The 18767-nt window shown below is 38.1% G+C and overlaps 1 protein-coding gene across 4 annotated transcripts in view; it reads left to right on the plus strand.

Moving 5' to 3' along the window:
• The first annotated feature begins 563 nt into the window (after positions 1 to 563).
• The window catches only part of LOC116439507 (N-acetylated-alpha-linked acidic dipeptidase 2-like), a 32289-nt gene continuing 14085 nt past the window's right edge, over positions 564 to 18767 (plus strand). The window contains exons 1-12 of one of the 4 annotated variants that reach the window (XM_032099130.1): positions 564 to 698; positions 2211 to 2322; positions 5265 to 5451; positions 7052 to 7153; positions 7977 to 8102; positions 8782 to 8968; positions 10060 to 10153; positions 10436 to 10534; positions 12220 to 12305; positions 12909 to 13028; positions 13424 to 13506; positions 16360 to 16423. In XM_032099130.1, the coding sequence (XP_031955021.1) occupies positions 611 to 698; positions 2211 to 2322; positions 5265 to 5451; positions 7052 to 7153; positions 7977 to 8102; positions 8782 to 8968; positions 10060 to 10153; positions 10436 to 10534; positions 12220 to 12305; positions 12909 to 13028; positions 13424 to 13506; positions 16360 to 16423 (1348 nt within the window). In that variant the 5' untranslated portion in view covers positions 564 to 610. The remainder of the gene's footprint in view (positions 699 to 2210; positions 2323 to 5264; positions 5452 to 7051; positions 7154 to 7976; positions 8103 to 8781; positions 8969 to 10059; positions 10154 to 10435; positions 10535 to 12219; positions 12306 to 12908; positions 13029 to 13423; positions 13507 to 16359; positions 16424 to 18767) is intronic. The other 3 variants (XM_032099132.1, XM_032099131.1, XM_032099133.1) reach the window with 3 other exon arrangements.

Below are 18767 nucleotides of genomic sequence, written 5' to 3' on the forward strand. Positions count from 1 at the left end.
GGAAATAAATTTGCAACTTTTCCCAGTTGCAAATTGGATGATATCTGGTAGTGTTCTTGCTGGCCAATCTAAATTCTGTTCTCAGCTGCTCCATGTATACATTCCTTGCTAACGATTAATGTTACCATGGATCAAAAAAGGGAAGCAATTCAGTGTTTCATTGGTAAAGAGAAAACAAGTTTTCCCTTAATTTCATCTCTTGGCCACTTCCACTGGAACACATTGTGAACAAGCCTAAAACAGGAACTTTCAAAACCAGAAACTCCTAATAACTAATAGAAATTAGCCTCTTAAGTAGTATATGTGCATTGTGTGGTGCACAGCCTGGATACATATTTGTTACAGAAGATACACATGCAGCTACACAGGAGCTGTCTGGTGGGGTGAAGCTAAGAAGTGGAAGAGTTTAGTTTCATTTGGAAAATTGTATCATCATCGCCTAGCGATTAAGGCTGGTTAGGCAGCGTGAGAGTTGAGAAGCAAAGAAGACAGGGACAGCCCTGGGGCTGTGGGTGGAAAGGGGAGGAGGAGAAGGAGGAGGAGGAGGAGGAGGAAGGCAGCTGCTTGCCAGCCCTCAGAGCCTGCCAAGCTGCCGGCCAGTGCTGACCGTATGGCCAGGAGCAGGAGCAAGGCCGCCCTCCGTGCGTGGCTCGTGTGCCCTGGGCTGCTCGGCTGTTTCTTGCTGGGCTTTCTTACAGGTGAGTGCAGAGACCCAGGGGCTCAGCCCCCGGCTTCTTTCCCCTGCACATACTTGTGTGCAACGCCTGATGTGATTAACTCACCATCAGGGAGATTATAGTGCTCTTTAGCGACATGGTAAAGTACCCGTCCCACTGCTTTTCTAAGAAGTTTTTCTCTCAAGCATTTTTGGTCTTTAGGGAGTGAGGAACAGAGTGGCTCCGTGCTTCAGCTCAGGACGAGCCCTGGTGAACTGGCAGCTTCCCGAAACAGGCAGCCAGGCTTTCAAAGAGGAAAGATTAATACAAGAGTTTGAGACTTCAGCGATTGCAAGATCTCCCAGATTTGTTCAAATTTTTATTTCCTGTTTTTTACTGAAGATATATTTAAATACTCCTATTCAGTTGCTATTTTAGAAATTAAGGGTAGAATGTAGAGAAGGAGGAGGAGTTTGACTGACAGCCAAGTTACTGAAATTTTCATCATGCACAATGAACTTTGCTAGAGATTCTCTTCTGATGTCACTTGCAGTATTTGATTTTAAATCTAAAACTGCATGTCCTTTTTAAACTTGTGTTCTAACACAAACCTAAGGCTAAAGCATGAAAGAAAAATCCATGAGGGCTATTAAATATATAAAATATCAGTTTAATTTAGGAGATCCCTGAGTGGCAAATTTCTGGTACTTGTGCTGTGCTTATACATTTCCCTGAACATCATTGTTTGGCCCTGCTCCAAAACAGGACACTGGGAAAAATGGCCTTTTGGTTTGATCAAGCATCACTCTTCAGTTCAGAGAGTTACTACAATTGTATTTAAGTGTAACAGATCATATATACTGTGCATGTGACAGCACATACATTTGTCTTTCTTACAAAAAATTTCCCAGTTTGGGATTGTCTAGCTATAATAATAAAAGGATTTTTTTTTTTTTTGGTTGTTATTTTCTTAAGACAAACTCATACAGTTGATATACCCTCTCCTACTACTATTTATGGTTAATGAATAAACATTTTAAAACTGGATTGGGTGACAGTTAACTTTATTCTTTTAATTGTTAAATAGACTAAACCCACCCTTCCCCAAGTCTGTAACTATTACAGTGCTGTCAGGGTGGCTGTTGAGTCCTAGACCTTCCATTTAAATATGCTAACATATATGTTTTAAAATATATGCATAAACTAAATAAAGTAAATTCATCATGAGTATCAGGAGTTCAAATCTCACACTGCAAACAGTTAATTGAGAATTCAAACTATAGTTTAAAATTAATGAGAGACAAGTGCCTTAAAAAGGGGATTTACCAGGGATTTAGGGTGTAGTTTTTTCATTATGTTACTTTTAGGCATTTCAGTCAATGAAATATATTTTACTTTTCTGCTTCACTTCTCTGAGCCTACAGACACTGACAGAGGGTGCTCTAAGCTCTGCTCATCCTTGTGGTTTTAACTGTTTAGTACCACAGGTGGCACCTGCGCTCAAACATGTGAGGACATTCTTGCTAAGTCGGAAACTTTTCAAATGTGTTTCAGGATGGTTTACAAAACTGACGGAGAAAAACCCCAACTCTTCAGATGTCCGTCAAAATGTGAGACAGAAACTTGTGGCTGAAATGAAAGCAGAGAACATCAGGAAATTTCTTCGGTAAGCCTTGTGCATCCTGTTTTTTGAACAATGTTATCAGGCAAGAAAGCCAGAAAGTAATAACATCAGCTCCAAGGAAGGGCCTCTGAAAGCAGAGCTTTTAAGATGCTTTGGAAGTATTTAGTTTGTATGGAATGTCTGAGGGAAGAAGAGAGAGGCTTACAACTCTTCTGTTCCCCCTTCCCCATTTTTGAAGTTGCCTTTTTGAAGTGGCTGTACTGTCAAGTGTACTTCCCTCAGCTGCATTACTGCCAGTGCTTACCAGTCTTCATGATTTCCCATCTTCTTGGTTTAAAGAAGCATGCCTTTTTTTTCTTGCAAGTGTCTGAAGCTCTAACATCAGATACCTTTTCTTTCTTTCAGACTGAGATGATTTTACTGTATTTGGGATACAATGATTGACATGAATTACATCTGACTGATCATCTGCTCAGTGTCTCCTTAAACTTTCCATTTGAGCAGCTAGTCTGAGTAGAAAATTAATCTGTTAAAAATTAATGCTACAGATTTGCAGAGCACTGAGTTGCATGTATACTTACAGCTGATATTTCCTTTAGTGTGGCCATACTGGATAATGTGCTGTTAATTGGGAGCTCTGACATCCCATTATACCCTGTCTTCTGGTTTAGAGATAAAGGGCTCTGTCCATGGTCAGTGTGCTTGTACAGTTGATTAAGGTTTGCATGATGCAATTGTTAGTAAATAATCTTTTTTTGCATCCCAGTGCATCCATGCAGTTCTTTCAAAACATCTAAAATGCTAGGGATAGAAAAAACCTTTTTTTTTCCCCACAGAAAACGAAAAAAACACACATTATTGTGTATATTTATATTTTCTACAGAAGAAAAAATATATTTATGTGAAAAGTAAATATATACAAACTCTGGTTAGAAAAGTGTTGGTATTCAGCATGTAAGTCAGCAGCTGCAACAAGAACATCAAAGGATTACTGACAAATTAGATTTCTATACATTTATTCTAAACCCAAAAGGTTTCATACCTAATATCAATTAGCTTTTTAAGTCTACAGGCCTAATCTTATTTTGTATTTCTTGCTTTCAGTACATTGCAGAGTTCCTGAAAATTATGTTTGCGTGAGAATCTAGGCAACACAGCACGAAACAGCTCTGTAATTATGCCAAAGTCTCTTGGCTGTGGGACATTAATGGCTTCTCATTTGTCTGCTTGCTTTGGTGATGGGCCAAATGCTTCATGCTGATTGGGGGTTTTTTTGCCTAAATTCAAATAAAAATCAGGAACTGCAGAAAAATTGTATTAACACACTATCCAAAAAATTTGTTAAAAGCATAAAAAAATGTGAACTTGAGAATTTTGGTCCATGTTCTTAGTTTTTCACAGTACTAAATCTGCTTTTATCAAGTGGGGAAAAAATCTGTGAGTCTCAGAAAATGCAGACACTTTGGTCTTAACATTGTATCATAGCTCTGAAAAGGATTAAACTGCTTAGAAGGGAAAATGTGGAAAAAAAAAATCATCATGTGTGTTTTTCCTGACGGCATATGTAGTATTTAGTACACTTAAAGAATTAAAAGGTACTTAAAATGCTTGTGAGAATTAAAGTGCAAGAAGACAACAAGCAACAAGGTTTGGCAAAGGTTGCTCCCAGATTTGGTGCGTACCCACACAGTTTAAAGAGCGGGGATGGCAACAGCACAGAGGGTGTGGTATACTTAGAGAATCTGGATGCATTCAGATCTTGGGGCCAGGTGGGACTCATGTGAAAGACCTTGATATTATGATTGCAATGTTGCAGTTGTTGAGAGGTTCTGATGATTGAAGGAGGCCGCAGGTGACTGAAAAAGGCTGATATTGTGCCCCTCCTTTAGTAAGGGCAACCTGGAGAGACCGTGAGCTGGTCGGCTTCAGGTCTGGAAGGGCGACAAAACATCCTTCTGGAATCTGTTTCCAAACACATGAAGGACAGAAATACAGTTAGGAACAGTCAGCATTTATTTCCTATTTGTTTGTGTGATCAGCACGATTGCATTCTGTAAGGAAATGACTGGCTACATGCATGAGGCATTATAGTGGCTGTAACATCCTTGACTTCAAAAAGGCTTTGAATATCATTCTCCTTTGGAAGCTGAGGAAGTACACAGTGCAGAGCATGGGCTGAAAACAGTCTGAAGTGATATTAATCATGGTATTTGCTACCACTTATTAATGGTAATTAATAAGTAATTGCTGGTATCTGACATCTGTGGGGCAACCATTGACAAGTAGCCTGTTGGGAATTGGAAGCTGATGCTGAGTACCTGGCTGACTGATGAGCTTTCACCATTACTTACTTGTTCAGTGGGCCGAACAAACTGCAGACAGATTTCTTTAGGGTAGTCCAGAGGGACTGGATCCTGTTCCTGACTGTTTATCACCAGTATGTGTTTTCTGATATGGATATAAATGTTAAGAAGGATTTTGTTACTCAGGCTTTTGAAAAAGAAGAAAAAAGAGCAAACCTATGCAGATAATTTAAGTAATGATTTTCAAGTTAAACTTATTAGGACACTTTATGCCCACAGTACAAATCCATCATCAGATACCAGAATTTTCTGGAAGGCTCCTTTCTGAATGTGTAGCTCTCCTATATTTATTTCTGCTTCTTGCATACTGCTAATGTTCTTTTGCTGAATATTTGACACTGATTTTCATTGCTTGTGTGTAGATGTGGCCGTTCCTGTCATGCAAAGAGAAAAGTTCAGCTGACTTATTTTAAGGCCTGAGGAAAGATCCTCTGCTCTGACTATATTTTCTACATGTCATGAAGCAGACTCTGATGAGCAATCATGTTATACAGCTCAAACTTTAAGACTTTACTGTCCATGGAATGTGTCTTGAAGATTAGCTTTATACACACTGATCCTATTTCACTATTGTATCTCTCTGCATTTGATGCTTACTAGTGGTTTTCTGTTTTATTCTAGCTCATTTACCAAGTTGCCTCACCTTGCAGGAACTGAAGAGAATCTTCTTCTTGCCAAAAAAATTCAAGGCCAGTGGAAGGAATTTGGACTGGATTCAGCAGAACTTGTTAATTATGATGTGCTTCTTTCATACCCAAATGAAAAGCAGCCAAACTACATTTCAGTAATTGATGATCAAGGGAATGAGGTGATCTTTTCAATGACAAAACTATATTTATGTAAAACCAAAAAAACCCCAGTGACTTCCTGTTAAAAAAACAGTGTCTTCCTCTGTATTCCTACCTACTCAGCTCAGCATGTGCTTTATATTATTAAAAAAATCCAGTGCAAAGGGAATTCATATTTAGAAATGGTTTTCCAGGCTATGCAGAAAACACAGCAGAGTGGCTGAGATCTCAGTGCCTCATAACAGAAGAGCAGGGATGTGTGGTGAGGCTGCAATTAACACCAGTAGACCATAAGGTGTTAGAAGAGTTCAGCTTAAGGATATATCTAGGCTAATCTCCTGCTTCCATAAACAGCCTTAAGTGGATGCACAGGGACGTTTAAGAACAAAGAAATGTACTTCAGGCATGCAGTTCTTCCCAGTGTCTTGCTGTTTTCAGCTCAGGGCTTTTCCAAATGTGCTGCAATTAGTCTCTTGAAAAAATCCTTGTTAGACCTTTTCCAAGTATTTATCCAGTCAGTGACCCTCACTACATCTCTCTTCCAAGTACCTATCCAAACCCTGCTTGAACATCTGTACAATATTTGCTTCCACAACATACTGAGGTAAGGAATGCAGAGATATTGTCAATTTTACGTAGTATTGCCTTGTTTCCCTTGCTCTGAACCTGATTCCACTGGCTTCCCATGGTGTCTCTGAAGTTAGTGTTGGAAGTACTAATGAACTAGTCAGTCTATAGACATCTTCTCCCTTTTGAATACCCAGGGAAATAAAGAAGTAGATGTAGATTCTGACAAGGAGCCTGAGCAAGGAGAGGAGGTGGAACTGCTAGAGAAGCATCATAGCATATAGGTAAGGATGAAGAGCCAGGATAGAAAGTAAGGAATATGTGCTCAGGGATGACATGAGCTTAGAGGTGAAAGAATGAAGAAATTCTTCCAGAAACCCTGTAACAGTGTCTCAACTATAATCTCACAAGGTGACAAAAGGTGGTCATGAACCTTAAAGCAACATGAGTTTTACAATACATAATGATAAAAGGCAGTATGTTTAACTGGAGCATTACTAGAAGAGACATGAAGAGAATAATAATAATAATAATAATAATAATAATAATAATACAGGTGGGAGAAACCACAAAAGACATCTGGGATGGCATGGATGAACCAGGTGTGTTTTACTGTCCCCACTTCTTGCCAATTTTCAGTTACTTCTTTCCTTAGGTTTAGGCAGTGGCTGATGAACATCTTCTGACACTTGATCCATCTCTTTGTATTTATATCTGCATTCTATTACAAAAGTTCAGCTCTGGATCCCTAGCTGTGTTTTTGTTTGAACTTATGTGTACTAGTTAGAACTGTATTTTTGCTAGCAATTTATGAAATTTATAGTTTAAACTGCTGAAAAAGCTAACTAACTTGGCAAAAGCCAAGGCTTTTGATATTTTTCATCCATAGGACTGCAGTATTTTGAAACAGTAATTATTTGACAAAGAGCCTGATGCACAGAAACTGAATAACTGTCTCTTTTGACTTTAGTTTAAACTATAACTAGCATTTGCTTAGTGTGTGAATTTGTGCCTGGAGTGTTTGACCAAAGACTACTGTTATTTTTTTGATAGGTTTTCAATACATCATTGTTTGAACCACCTCCACAGGGGTATGAAAATGTTACTGATATACTACCACCATATAATGCTTTTTCAGCACAAGGAGTGCCAGAGGTAAGAAAAGAAATTATGTCAGGGTACTATTACCTATTTTTTGAAATACTTTCTGGGACAGTTGCTCCAACTTCTCAAAATATTTGTTGTATTAGTTTTAATTACCATTTGTCTTAATTAAAGAACACTTAGGCACAGATAGGCCACATATTATGCAAAGGTTAGAAGTCTTTTATGACCAAAAAAAGATCTTTCTTAAGTTGCTAGAACTCTGAATCACATAACAAGTGAAATGTTTTTATCTTGATGGAAAATTTAGGATACATCTCAGATTGCTCCATATTATTCAGTCATATGTAGAGGAGTTGTTTAAGGCACAGGTAGAAGTAGCAATATTTAAATCAAGTTGGAAGACATTTCAGATTAAATGAATGCCTTCAAAGGCCACAAAAGTTCCTCACTTAATCTGCTAATTCATTATGAAGCAGGTCAGGGACAACATTGCATTGGATAAATAAATGAAATTATATAGTAGTGAGTGTTTGTGTATGCAAAGCATGCCACTGCTTTGTCACAGCCAGAGAAGTTTGTCGGTTTAGCAAAGTACATTGGTTTATTTTCCAGCCTGTTTCTAGGACTGTTGTTAAGTGTGGGATAATATCCAAACATCAGAAGCTCGAGCCAAAGCTTCCTAAAGAATATTGTGGATATCTTTTGCTATTGTTTTTATGGGCACTGGATCTCATTTGTAGAAATGCAAAAAAAAAAAAAAAAAAAGAAAAGTCCTCTATGATACATTGTGAATGAAACTGTATTTCTGATAATGGGTATTTTGTTTGTTCACTGGCCAGTTGCCACGACGTTGCTTTTCTTTTCTGCCCAGGCAGATCTGGTGTACGTGAATTATGGTCGTACAGAAGATTTTTTTAAGCTGGAGCGTGAAATGGGAATTAACTGTACAGGAAAGATTGTCATTGCCAGATATGGGAAAATCTTCAGAGGAAACAAAGTAAGGGTTGTGCTTTAATTTTTCCTCCGTGGGTCAGGCACTTTCATGGTAGAGCTTGAGGGAAGCAGTGAGAGCTGTTTGTTGGAACATATGAGCAGAAGGAAGCCTGCAATGTATCCATTGTGACTGCAGTCTAAGAATAACTTCCAAAACAATAAAACCAGATGAATGTATTAAACTCTTGAGACAGAGATGACTGCAAACTCCCCAGGCAGTTCTTGCAAGAGAATAGTTTAGGCAACTGAGTAGTTTGCAGAGCCAAGGCTTTTGATACTTGCCATCCATAGAACTGCAGTACTTTGAAATAGGAGCGTTTTGACAAGGAGTCTGATGCACAGAAACTGAGAAACTATCTCTTCTGACTTTAGACAACAAATCTGGCAAAATATGTGATAGTGGGGCAGTGGGGACAGTGCCTCAGTTTTATGAGTGAGGTTTTGTGCCTCAGTTTTATGTTCTGTGCTTTATTTCATAGCCTTGAGCTATGACTAAAGGTTTGACACAAATAATGAACATATTGTGTTTCACTGTGCTTGGTCCTTCTGCTGAATCTGGGGTAATTTTCACTCTTTCACATACTCATCTTCTTGCATGGAAGCAAATCTCAACATTCAGATTTATTGCTGCATTAAAAAAAAAAAAAAAAAAAGCCACATCTTAAAAGCAAATAATTTCACAGGTTAAAAATGCCATATTAGCAGGAGCCCAAGGGATCATACTTTATTCAGACCCTGCTGACTACTGCGCACCTGGAGTAGATCCTTATCCAAATGGCTGGAACCTTCCAGGTGGAGGAGCCCAGCGCGGAAATGTTTTAAACCTGAATGGGGCTGGGGACCCTCTAACACCAGGTTATCCTGCAAAAGGTGAGTGAAAGTTCTGTAGCCTGGGCCATCAAGTACTTTATAAACTGGTGCTGAAAGTGTGTCACTAGAAATTCATTTATTTTCAGTACAGATGCAGAGAAAAAAGCTGCTTGAAATTATTATTGACAGTGGTTAATTTCCTATTACATAGCAAGTTCTATCTGTGTCATTTTAACTGTTTCAGTCAGGCAGGGGAAGAAAGTTCCTAGCAGAATCTTTGTATCGTCCCACCCTTGTGACACTTAAAAAAGCAGGGTGTGTAGCTTTACAGACTGAGAAGCAGCAGAAAATGACTGAGAATTTATAGCCATTTTAAAATATCTGTGTTTCTCAAGAGGACCAGTTTAAACTAGATTGTACCCTACGATCAAAGAGGGCTAATAGCTTTACATGGAGGTATGTTTCCTTGCTGATCATAAATTCCAAGCAGAAAACCAGTTTAAAATCCTCTTCAAGGGGAATTAAATTCCTGTAGCAAAAATAATAGTAGCCTGGAGTCTTTCAAAAGTTGGCACCATGTGCTTGTCTTGTCCTTGTTGGCATCCTAAACTCAGTCTGAACTAGGTTGCCTGCCAGTGCTGTCTGTTGATGGGATGGCTGTACAGGGGTGCTTCTGGAAAGCTCATGGGCTTGTGTGACCACTGTTGGGGGTGTAAGACAACCTAAAACCAGGTGAGATTGTGTGTGCCAGGCCTACCAGACTCAGAGGGACATTGCCTGTCTTCAACCCAGGTAAATGCATCTGTGGATGTTCTCTGTACCTTGTCAACCAGCTGCACAGGTGCCATCTTCACCTCACACACCAGCTTGGTTTCCCCACAGCCAGCCTAGAGGAGAAGTTATAATATGGTTGGACTGCAAATGTAAGCTTGCATCAAGCCTGGGGACTTCTTTTGCACAGCTGTGCAGATGCATTCCTGGGTTTGTGGTTCTGTCATTACAGTTTGGTTTCCTAGAAGCAGTATGTGAGAAATGATGTAAGAATCAAAAAGAAGCATATATGCTTGTGGCTGCACTGCTCAGAAGTGTTTCCAGTTTGGTAAAAGTTGCTCAGAACACTATAAACTTGACATTTTGTTCTGGTTTCTCAGAGTACACTTTCAGATATAAAGTTAACGAAGGTGTAGGGATTCCCAAAATCCCAGTTCATCCCATTGGATATCATGATGCAGAAGTATTACTGCGGTGAGTATACATCAGTCCTCCTCACCAGAAGTCAGTATTCCCAAATGTATAGATAAATTTTTCACATTAAGATGGCAAAATCTATGCTGTTACTTGTATTTGCTACTCTTTTGTAGTAATGTGTGCTTCACAAAATGTGGAAAATTCAAAGCAATCTGTTTTTTGCAATAATGCTTTTAGGAATTTTGTAAAGCCATCTTGGTTTTGCTGCAATAATTATTAAGGGAATTTAAGATTTTAGCCTACTTGTCAACTGCATTTGTCTTGGTTTTCACTTCACAGTGCAATGGGAGGACCTGCAGCACCAGATAGCAGCTGGAAGGGAAGTCTCAATGTGTCTTATAACATAGGGCCAGGATTCACAGGCAACTCTTCTACAAGGTCTGTTTTAATACTTGCCTGTTTATACAATATTGCAAAAACAAAAAAAGAAAAAAAAAAGAAAAAAAATCCCCCTGAAGGAAAGACTCTGAAATGATACATCTAGAGAGACTTGGGAGAAATTTGCTACCTTCTGCTACAGTTACATTTGGTGATAATTATTAGAATTTGAAAATAAATTACATTAAAAAAAGATCATAGATTAGCAGATCAGGCCACATGACAATGACATTTGGCAATAAATTGCTAAATCTAAAGATCACTTTTGTGTGACTTTTCCACATAAAAACAGTTTCAGTTTACATGAGTCATTATTCAGTGAGGACTGGTAGAGGACCTCGATGAACAGGGTAAAAATGCTGTATCATTATCACTACTCCATCTCCTGGATAACAAGAGTATGTCTGAATATTTAATTTTATAAAGACTTCATTTATCATTATTCTTTCCTGCTCTGCTTTAACACTAGCTGAAAATGAATAAAGTAGGAATAACTAAATAAGAAAGCATATTTGACATAATTACAGCGCTGTTTGGAGTATCTTGAAGAACAACAGTGAGAAAACAATATGATTCCTCTGCAAAACTTTATTATTGAATTCACTTTTTAACGTCTTCCTACTTGGCAGAATAACATTTTTTGTAAATATGGATTAATTCTGCACATAACTTCTTTCTCAGAGTAGTTCCATATCAAAATGAAGCTTTTGATTCTAGGTAGAAAGTCACTTGCACATGGAAAGTGTGCACATATACGCATGCCCAAGGCACTGGTGTCAGTTATTTTCTGGGCAAAGATCCAGTGGCTGTCCTGAAGTAGGTTTTGATTTTGACAGCCATGCAGATCTGCTGCTGAAAAGATAACTTCAAATGTGAAACTCCTGAGGTTTTGCCAGACACAACCCCCCCATTGTTTGGTGCTTTGTTTCTCCTACAGGTTAAGGGGGACGAATACTGTATTCATTTTATCTCTCCCAGTACCTGGATTCCCTTTGTTTTTATGACATTTCACAAGTGGATTTTATTGGTGGGGGACAGGGAAGAAAAACCTGTGCTTCTCGTAGAAGGTTTCCTGCCTCTAATGGAAGATTACCTACCTGCCCATGGCAGGGAGGTTGGAACTAGGTGATCTTTAAGGTCCCTGCCAACCCAAACCATTCCACTATTCTATGATTGACAAATCTTGGTCACTTAGGTCTGCTGTCCTAAACAGAGATTTCAATTTATTCCTGGATGAATATTCCTAATGAACTTTTCTCCAAGTTCTATATTATTACATGGACCTGTGCTAGAATATCAAAATGTATTCTTTATAAACATATGCATATCCACAATTATCATTTTGGTCAAAATGTAAATGTATTTTTAATTACTGTGCATGTTTTTCAGTTTACTCCTCTAGTACACAATTATCTGATTGGCTCCCATAAATAAAAATTCAACAAATTCTGTAAATCTTTGCAAATTTATAGACTGGACCAGCTTGTAGGGTTTTTTCTAAGGCATCACCAACAGGCTAAGCTGAAATAAAAAATGGGACTCTGAGACAGCATGACAATGCTGAACACACATAAAAAACACAAAGCAGGACAGAGGCACAAACTCTGGTTTATATGTTAATATTATTGGCTTTTTTATTGGCTTATTAGTCAGAAATGGATATTCCACACTGCCTTTCATTTCAGAAAAGTCAGAATGCATGTTCATACAAGCAATAAAATAACACGAATTTACAACGTCATTGGCATCCTCAGAGGAGCTCTGGAACCAGGTGAGCATCAGGTGCTTGATGACTTTAATTCCTTCTTTATTTGTTTTTGTTGAAGTTGTACTTGTGTTGTAAGAAGCTTAAAAATTTTTAAATGCCCATATAATATGGAGTCTTAAGAAATTCTTAATAGTTTTTCTGTCCTTCCCATCACACAATTTTTCATTGACATTCCCAAGAATGCATTTTAATGGGAATGCTACAATGGTAGATGTCAGAGATTTTTTTTCTATGCTGCCTGTCATTTTACAGTAGGTTTCCCCTTACATCAGTCATACATTTTGCCTTTGCAAAATTTAACATCATCCAAATTACAGAAAACTAGTGATGATTTGGGACCTTAACATTATACTGTTGATACTTAGTAGCAGGTCATACACATGAAAGACTTTTAGACGGAAAAATATTTATTAAATATTTCTTGTCTTTAGTTGCATACCTCAGTAGAGTAAGCGAATGATTGCAGATTCCCTTAAAAAATAAACTTGTAGCACTGGTATTGATCTTGGAATTTCATTTGATACAAGTAAGGATGCAGTCAAAAAAAAATACAGGTAATCCATGTGCATTTTTAATTATGCCTTGATGGTGTATGTTTGTTTCCAGACAGATATATTATTTTAGGTGGTCATAGAGACTCTTGGGTGTTTGGTGGCATTGATCCAACGACTGGTGCCGCTGTTCTGCAAGAAATTGTACGGAGTTTTGGTAAAATGAAGATGGAAGGTAACTTACTACAGGTGTAAAGAATGGATATGGAAAACAGAAGCTTTAAGGGACAGGGTTTTCATAAGCTGCTGTATTGATTTAACTTTTCACCTCCAGAGAAAGTTTTATTTCTCATTATGAAAGATGCAAATTCATTGAAGAGATGCATATGTAGCATTGTGTGGTAGTTGGGTGAATTTATTCCCTCATGAGCGTAATGGTACCCTCTTAGCTGTGCAGAATGAAAATATTGGATTAAGAAGAAATGCCTCTACAATAATGTATTCCTCTAAGGATTTTGAGAGGATTTTTTTACTGTTATATCAGTTAAGTGCTGTTTTTAAAGCAATTTCAATTAACTGTAGTTAGTCGATTTTTAAGTTGCATTTTCAAGTTTAACTATGTGATTGCAGGTTGGAGACCTAGGCGAACTATTATTTTTGCCAGCTGGGATGCAGAAGAATTTGGATTATTGGGTTCTACAGAGTGGGCTGAGGTAAATAAAAAACTGTGTAAAGCAAAGCAAAACTTGGAAGTGTGTTGCAGGTGGCTGCAGTACCCAGCATCTATTCCTGGACTGCAATCAAAAACTTCAAGGTAAAATTGGAGCACAACAGACTCCTTCAGGTGCTGTGAGGCACTCATATATCTATATAAATTACCTACCTACCTACTGTCTTACAACATAAGTGCACTAACTCTTCTAAGATCTACAAATCTCCTTTGATTCAAAGCTAATATTCTGCAGTGGTCTCTATGTGGAAATCTACCCCATCATTTAACAGAATGATAGTATTTTATATAACACAGACCAGTCCGTTTTCTAACTCTCTATTTGAGAAATTCCTTAGTTTCTCTAAATTTAAGTCCAGGTCCTGAGGCTGTGATCCATCAGCACACCAAGCCCTTTGTATGAAAATCAGTCTTAGTGGGCAAAGCAAAGGATAGGTAATCTGTGAGAGAATAACTCAAAATTCCTGTGAATTCCAGCATTGTAGAGTCTCAGGGGCAGGACAGTCGATTAATTCTGTAGGACGCTCCCTGACTATATTCCTGCCTGAGAGAAGAATGTTGGAAAATTCAGAAGTGAGGTTCTGAGTGTTTCTGTCTTCCTTTTCCTATTGGGCATGTTATTTTTATCTTCCTTTTCCTGCCTGAGAGAAGAATGTCGGAAAATTCAGAAGTGAAGTTCTGAATACTTTTATCTTCCTTTTCCTGTTGGGCATGTTCAGTTCTTAGTGGATTGTTCAACCCCAATAAGAAATATAGGTCTTACGAGAGTTTTCATTGCTTTGTCTGTAAAATCCAAATTAGAAATAGAGCAGGCAGAAAATTGCCTGATGAAACACATTTCTGCCGAACTATGTCAATTTATTAGTATTGAATGGTTTAATAGAAATGTGTTGTCTTGTTCTTCTATTAGAATTTTATTTACAAGTTAATATTTAGCTATGTGAATAGAGTTTTCAGAATCTATAAAATAAAAAATTTTAATCTTTTTAGTTTAGTTTATTGGCATGTATTTCAGCAAATCACAAAATTACATAGCAAAATGGCACATGTCAGAGGAGGTAACAAACCCAGAAATAGGCTCCCAAACACCAAAGGGATTCCATCATTCTTCTGTTAACAAAACTGAGATTTTTATTCCTTCAGATTTGCACTAATTTTTTCACTCATAAATTGTTTGTCTTCCAGCTGTAACAGAGTCTCTTCATCTTACTGTTGGTTTACGAAACATTAGAGGAAGAAAAAGTAATTGAAATTATTTTAAATCATTTACTGATAAATTTTAAGGAGTTGGCATTAAAGTTTCATCCCACCTGAACTCTACTGGTGGCAAAGTGTGCTGTATATAAAACTTTATTTGTGATTTCTTTGTCTATGTATCTCTGCATACATTTACATGCTGTCAAGAAAAAACACACAATTGTTTTAATTATGAGGCATACAAAACAATGATACTTAAAGGATCAATTTCTCTTGAGCAAGTCATTAATAAATTAGGGAGTTTTCTTACGTTCTATTTGTTAAATATTGCTACTGCTGTTCTGTGATGAGTTTTGTTTAATAATTTGGTATCTAGTAATCTGTCATTCGTTCTTCCATGAAATGGCAGCCGTATAAGGTTAGAAAACTGCAAGTGCAGTTCATATTTGAACCTGTGTTTTGATATTATTGTTTCCTTGCTTCATCTTGGTGGTGTGCATTACTACTCTTTTAGGCCTAAATTAGATTCAGTTTCCTAGAGACATTCCTCACAGCTTACATTCCTCTTCTCTGCAGCTGCCAGATCTGTCATGTATTAAATCTCGAGGAAAATTAACCCATGATATTCAACATCTTCTGTGTAACAGAAAGAACTGGCAGCATCCTTTTGCTACACAGATGATCTCCACTGCTCATAAACAAAGGACTTTCTTTTGCTGCAAATATGATTTAGCATACAGGCAAGGCCCCATGTAGACATATACAGGCTTGCTCCCTCCCGTCATGTTCTTTTGCAGGGTCTCCTCTACTGTTTTTTTTTAAGATATTAATTTCATTAATGTAGTGTGTAGCTATCAATTACCAATTAAAATTTTAGTTCCCATGACTTACAAATTATTAGTTGGGTTATTAATTGAATGAATCAAGTAACAATTGCTAACCTAATTAAAATATCTGTCACAAAGCCAAAACCTCGTGGAATACCACTTACTGAGTAGAATATCAATTTCAAACATAATTACATGTTTGCAAAAAAAATAAACAAGATGTGTGTATACATTTAGCATGAAAGCAATGCTTAGGGGACTCAAAATAGTCAATCAACTGCATTTTAGTAGGGAATTTCGGGCTTTGACTTATCCCTTTTTGAAATGGAAGGCTGTAGAAATGACAGGAGTGCTTGGTTTATCAGTGTTAAAATTGAGTTCAGTGCTGGGAGCACATATGAATAACTAGGGATTAAAAGCATGGAGGAATTCTGGCTGACCTCACAGTCACATCTTGCATGTTCAGAAAGTCCTGAAGTGCAGAGCTAAAATGCATGTAATAACCCTATTTTACCATGTTACAATTCTTTTCAATAATTTTCTTGTTCCATCTTGCTCCTGTGTGATGCAGCAGGCAGCACCTACATTTTGTGGATGTTTTCCACAACAAATTAAGTCCCAGAAAGGAATAGTGAATTTTATGTGCCCAGATCATTTACCCATCTTCAAACAATATAATTAGTAAGGTACACAGTAGTAATTATCCTGACTGAGATCTTAAAGGCAATGCTGTAAAAAAACAATGTACTTAACATGCTCTTGACTAAATTCCACTAATCGAAAGTAACACATTTACACATTTACAACCCTAGGAAAATGCCAAAGTCCTTCAGGAACGGGCAGTCGCTTACATCAACACAGATTCTTCTATAGAAGGTGGGTCTTTTATTTTTAACCTTACCTTACTTCACAGATGTAATTTTTAATAGTTCTCTGTGAATTTTTTATTGCTTGAGATAGGTATTGTGCTGTACAGAATAAGTGTTGCAAATACAGGATTAAGTGGAGAGAGAGAGCAATTTAAATTTTGATGCTGCTTTCTTTTGCAAAGAGTGCCATCCATGAGCTGCAGTCCACATGTCTGAGTCAAGAACGTCTCCTCTGAAGGAGTGTATTATTCTGTGCTAAGGAACTGAGAATTCTGTATGTTAAACTGTCTCTTAACAGCATTAGCTCTAATTTACAATTGTAGTTTTAATATATGACAGTCTGCTCCTTGCCCTGATCACAGCCAGCTCCCTTCCCTGTGGCGTTATAATATTTTGAGACAGTAAATTATTATGATTATAAGACCTCAGGCTTACACTTTGTGGGGGTGGGAGACGCTTTGGTGCTTTGAAACAGTGTGTTCACCTTTGTTGATTGCCAGGAGCAGGGAGTTATATATTTATTACAGCAGGACGTTTCTAGAAAAATAAGCACTGAAGAGTGTTTCACAAAAAACCCTTATGCACCATTACCCAACTATGGTTGTCCTTCAGACTATGAGAAGAATATGTCATTCAGGAATGCTGCTTAGAAATTGGCCTTTTTTTTTGAGGGGGCCCAACACTATGATCTGTATCACAAAATCCTTCTGAAAATAGGCTGTGCTTTTTTACAGAAAGACCTTTGTTGCTGTTGTCTGTGCTGAAATAATAGAAGAGTCCTGCGAAGCTGCTCTGCATCATAACCTCAGTTATTCAGGGCATTACTCTTCCCATGTCAAACCCAACTTATCTGGGCTTCCTGCATGTGAATAAAATGGATATCAACAGGCATATTTAGGAACTCTTTTTATTACTGTCAGCTGAAAATTTTGTCTGTCACAAAAGGATTGGAAAGAAAGAAAAGCCAAACCCAGTGTCTAAATGCTCAGTTGGAGTTGGGGAATAAGGAGGGTTAGAGCTGTTTCTTCATTTATGCTGCCTACATGCTGTGTAAAAAGTAGAGCTGAATTTCATGCCTAGAAAATCTCACAAATGAAATAATGGCTTTACAGCTGCTTCATATTCTCACCATGGATTGTAACGCATATTTTTTAGTTGGTTTGAAGCCAACATGCTGCTGCCTTAAAAATTTTCTTCTAAATCTTGATTATTCAAACATGTCTCTTGCTTCATGCATTAAAGAAAATGTGAAAGCAAAACAACTGGAAAAGAAGTCTGTAATAAGGAAAAGAACACCATGTTCAGTGTGCTGGTTTAAGTATCTTGGACATTTTGTTATGATCCAGTTTTAAGGTTCTTAGAAATGCCTCTGCCCAAATTAAGGTGCAAACTAGACCATATGCCAGTGACAATACTAAGGGTTTTATTTGATGGTAAATATGAGAGAGAGAGAGAGAAAGAAAGAAAGAAAAAGAGAAAAAGAAAGAAAGAGAAAGAGAGAAAGAAGTAGAAGATAGGTGGGGGGGACAGAATAAGGAAAATATCACCACTCCGTGGATCCCAATGATGTTGGTTGATCCTCTCCAGCTGGTCTCTCGGTGGTGAAGGTTGCCCCAGAAGGCACAGAGTCCCATGGGTGTACATGCTCGGGCTGGGTGGGCATGTCCGGCCATGTCCCCCTGGGGTGGGGTCAGTCTCTCACAGCAGACTCTGGGTCTGTTGCACCACGTGCAGCCCTGTGGGGCCAAGCCTCTCATGTGAAAGTCCCGTGGATGTGCCCTGTGGGGCTGGGGGTTCCACAGCTGGGCCGGTTTGTGTAATGGAGGATGGGTGTTTAGTGCCTCTCACCAGAGGTTGCACCCAAAACCTCCTCCTTCCCCCTCGGCTGGGTGGAGTCTGTGTAAACCTGGCTTCTGTGAGCTGTGCTCTCCCCCCACCTCAAACTCAGCCAGGGACAGTTGCAGCTGCTGGCTTTGGCCTTTTGTGGATGCAAACCTTTCCCTCAGCCTGAGATGACTGAACAATGCATTTCCCTCTATCTAATCAACAGTTTGACTTTCAGTTCAAAGTCCCACTCTTCAGGGAAGCTTCTTCGGTTGTAGCTTCTTTATAATGAGCAAAACTTTATATCAATGTTTGAGGCATGAACTATTTTCAGTCTCTTGACACATCCCTCACCTGACTGAGCAGTAAAATCCCCTGTAGATACATAGCATCCATATACTCTTTTGAGATTTTGGTTTTTTTATTTATGTTCTTCACAACACTTCTTATACCACTTTTTGGACAGCAAATCATTTCTATTTATTGTCCTATGGCAATGAAAAGAAGCAAAGCAGGTCATTGTTTTA

The sequence above is a fragment of the Corvus moneduloides genome, chromosome 2 (genome assembly GCF_009650955.1).
Source record: "Corvus moneduloides isolate bCorMon1 chromosome 2, bCorMon1.pri, whole genome shotgun sequence".
Lineage (NCBI taxonomy): Eukaryota > Metazoa > Chordata > Aves > Passeriformes > Corvidae > Corvus > Corvus moneduloides.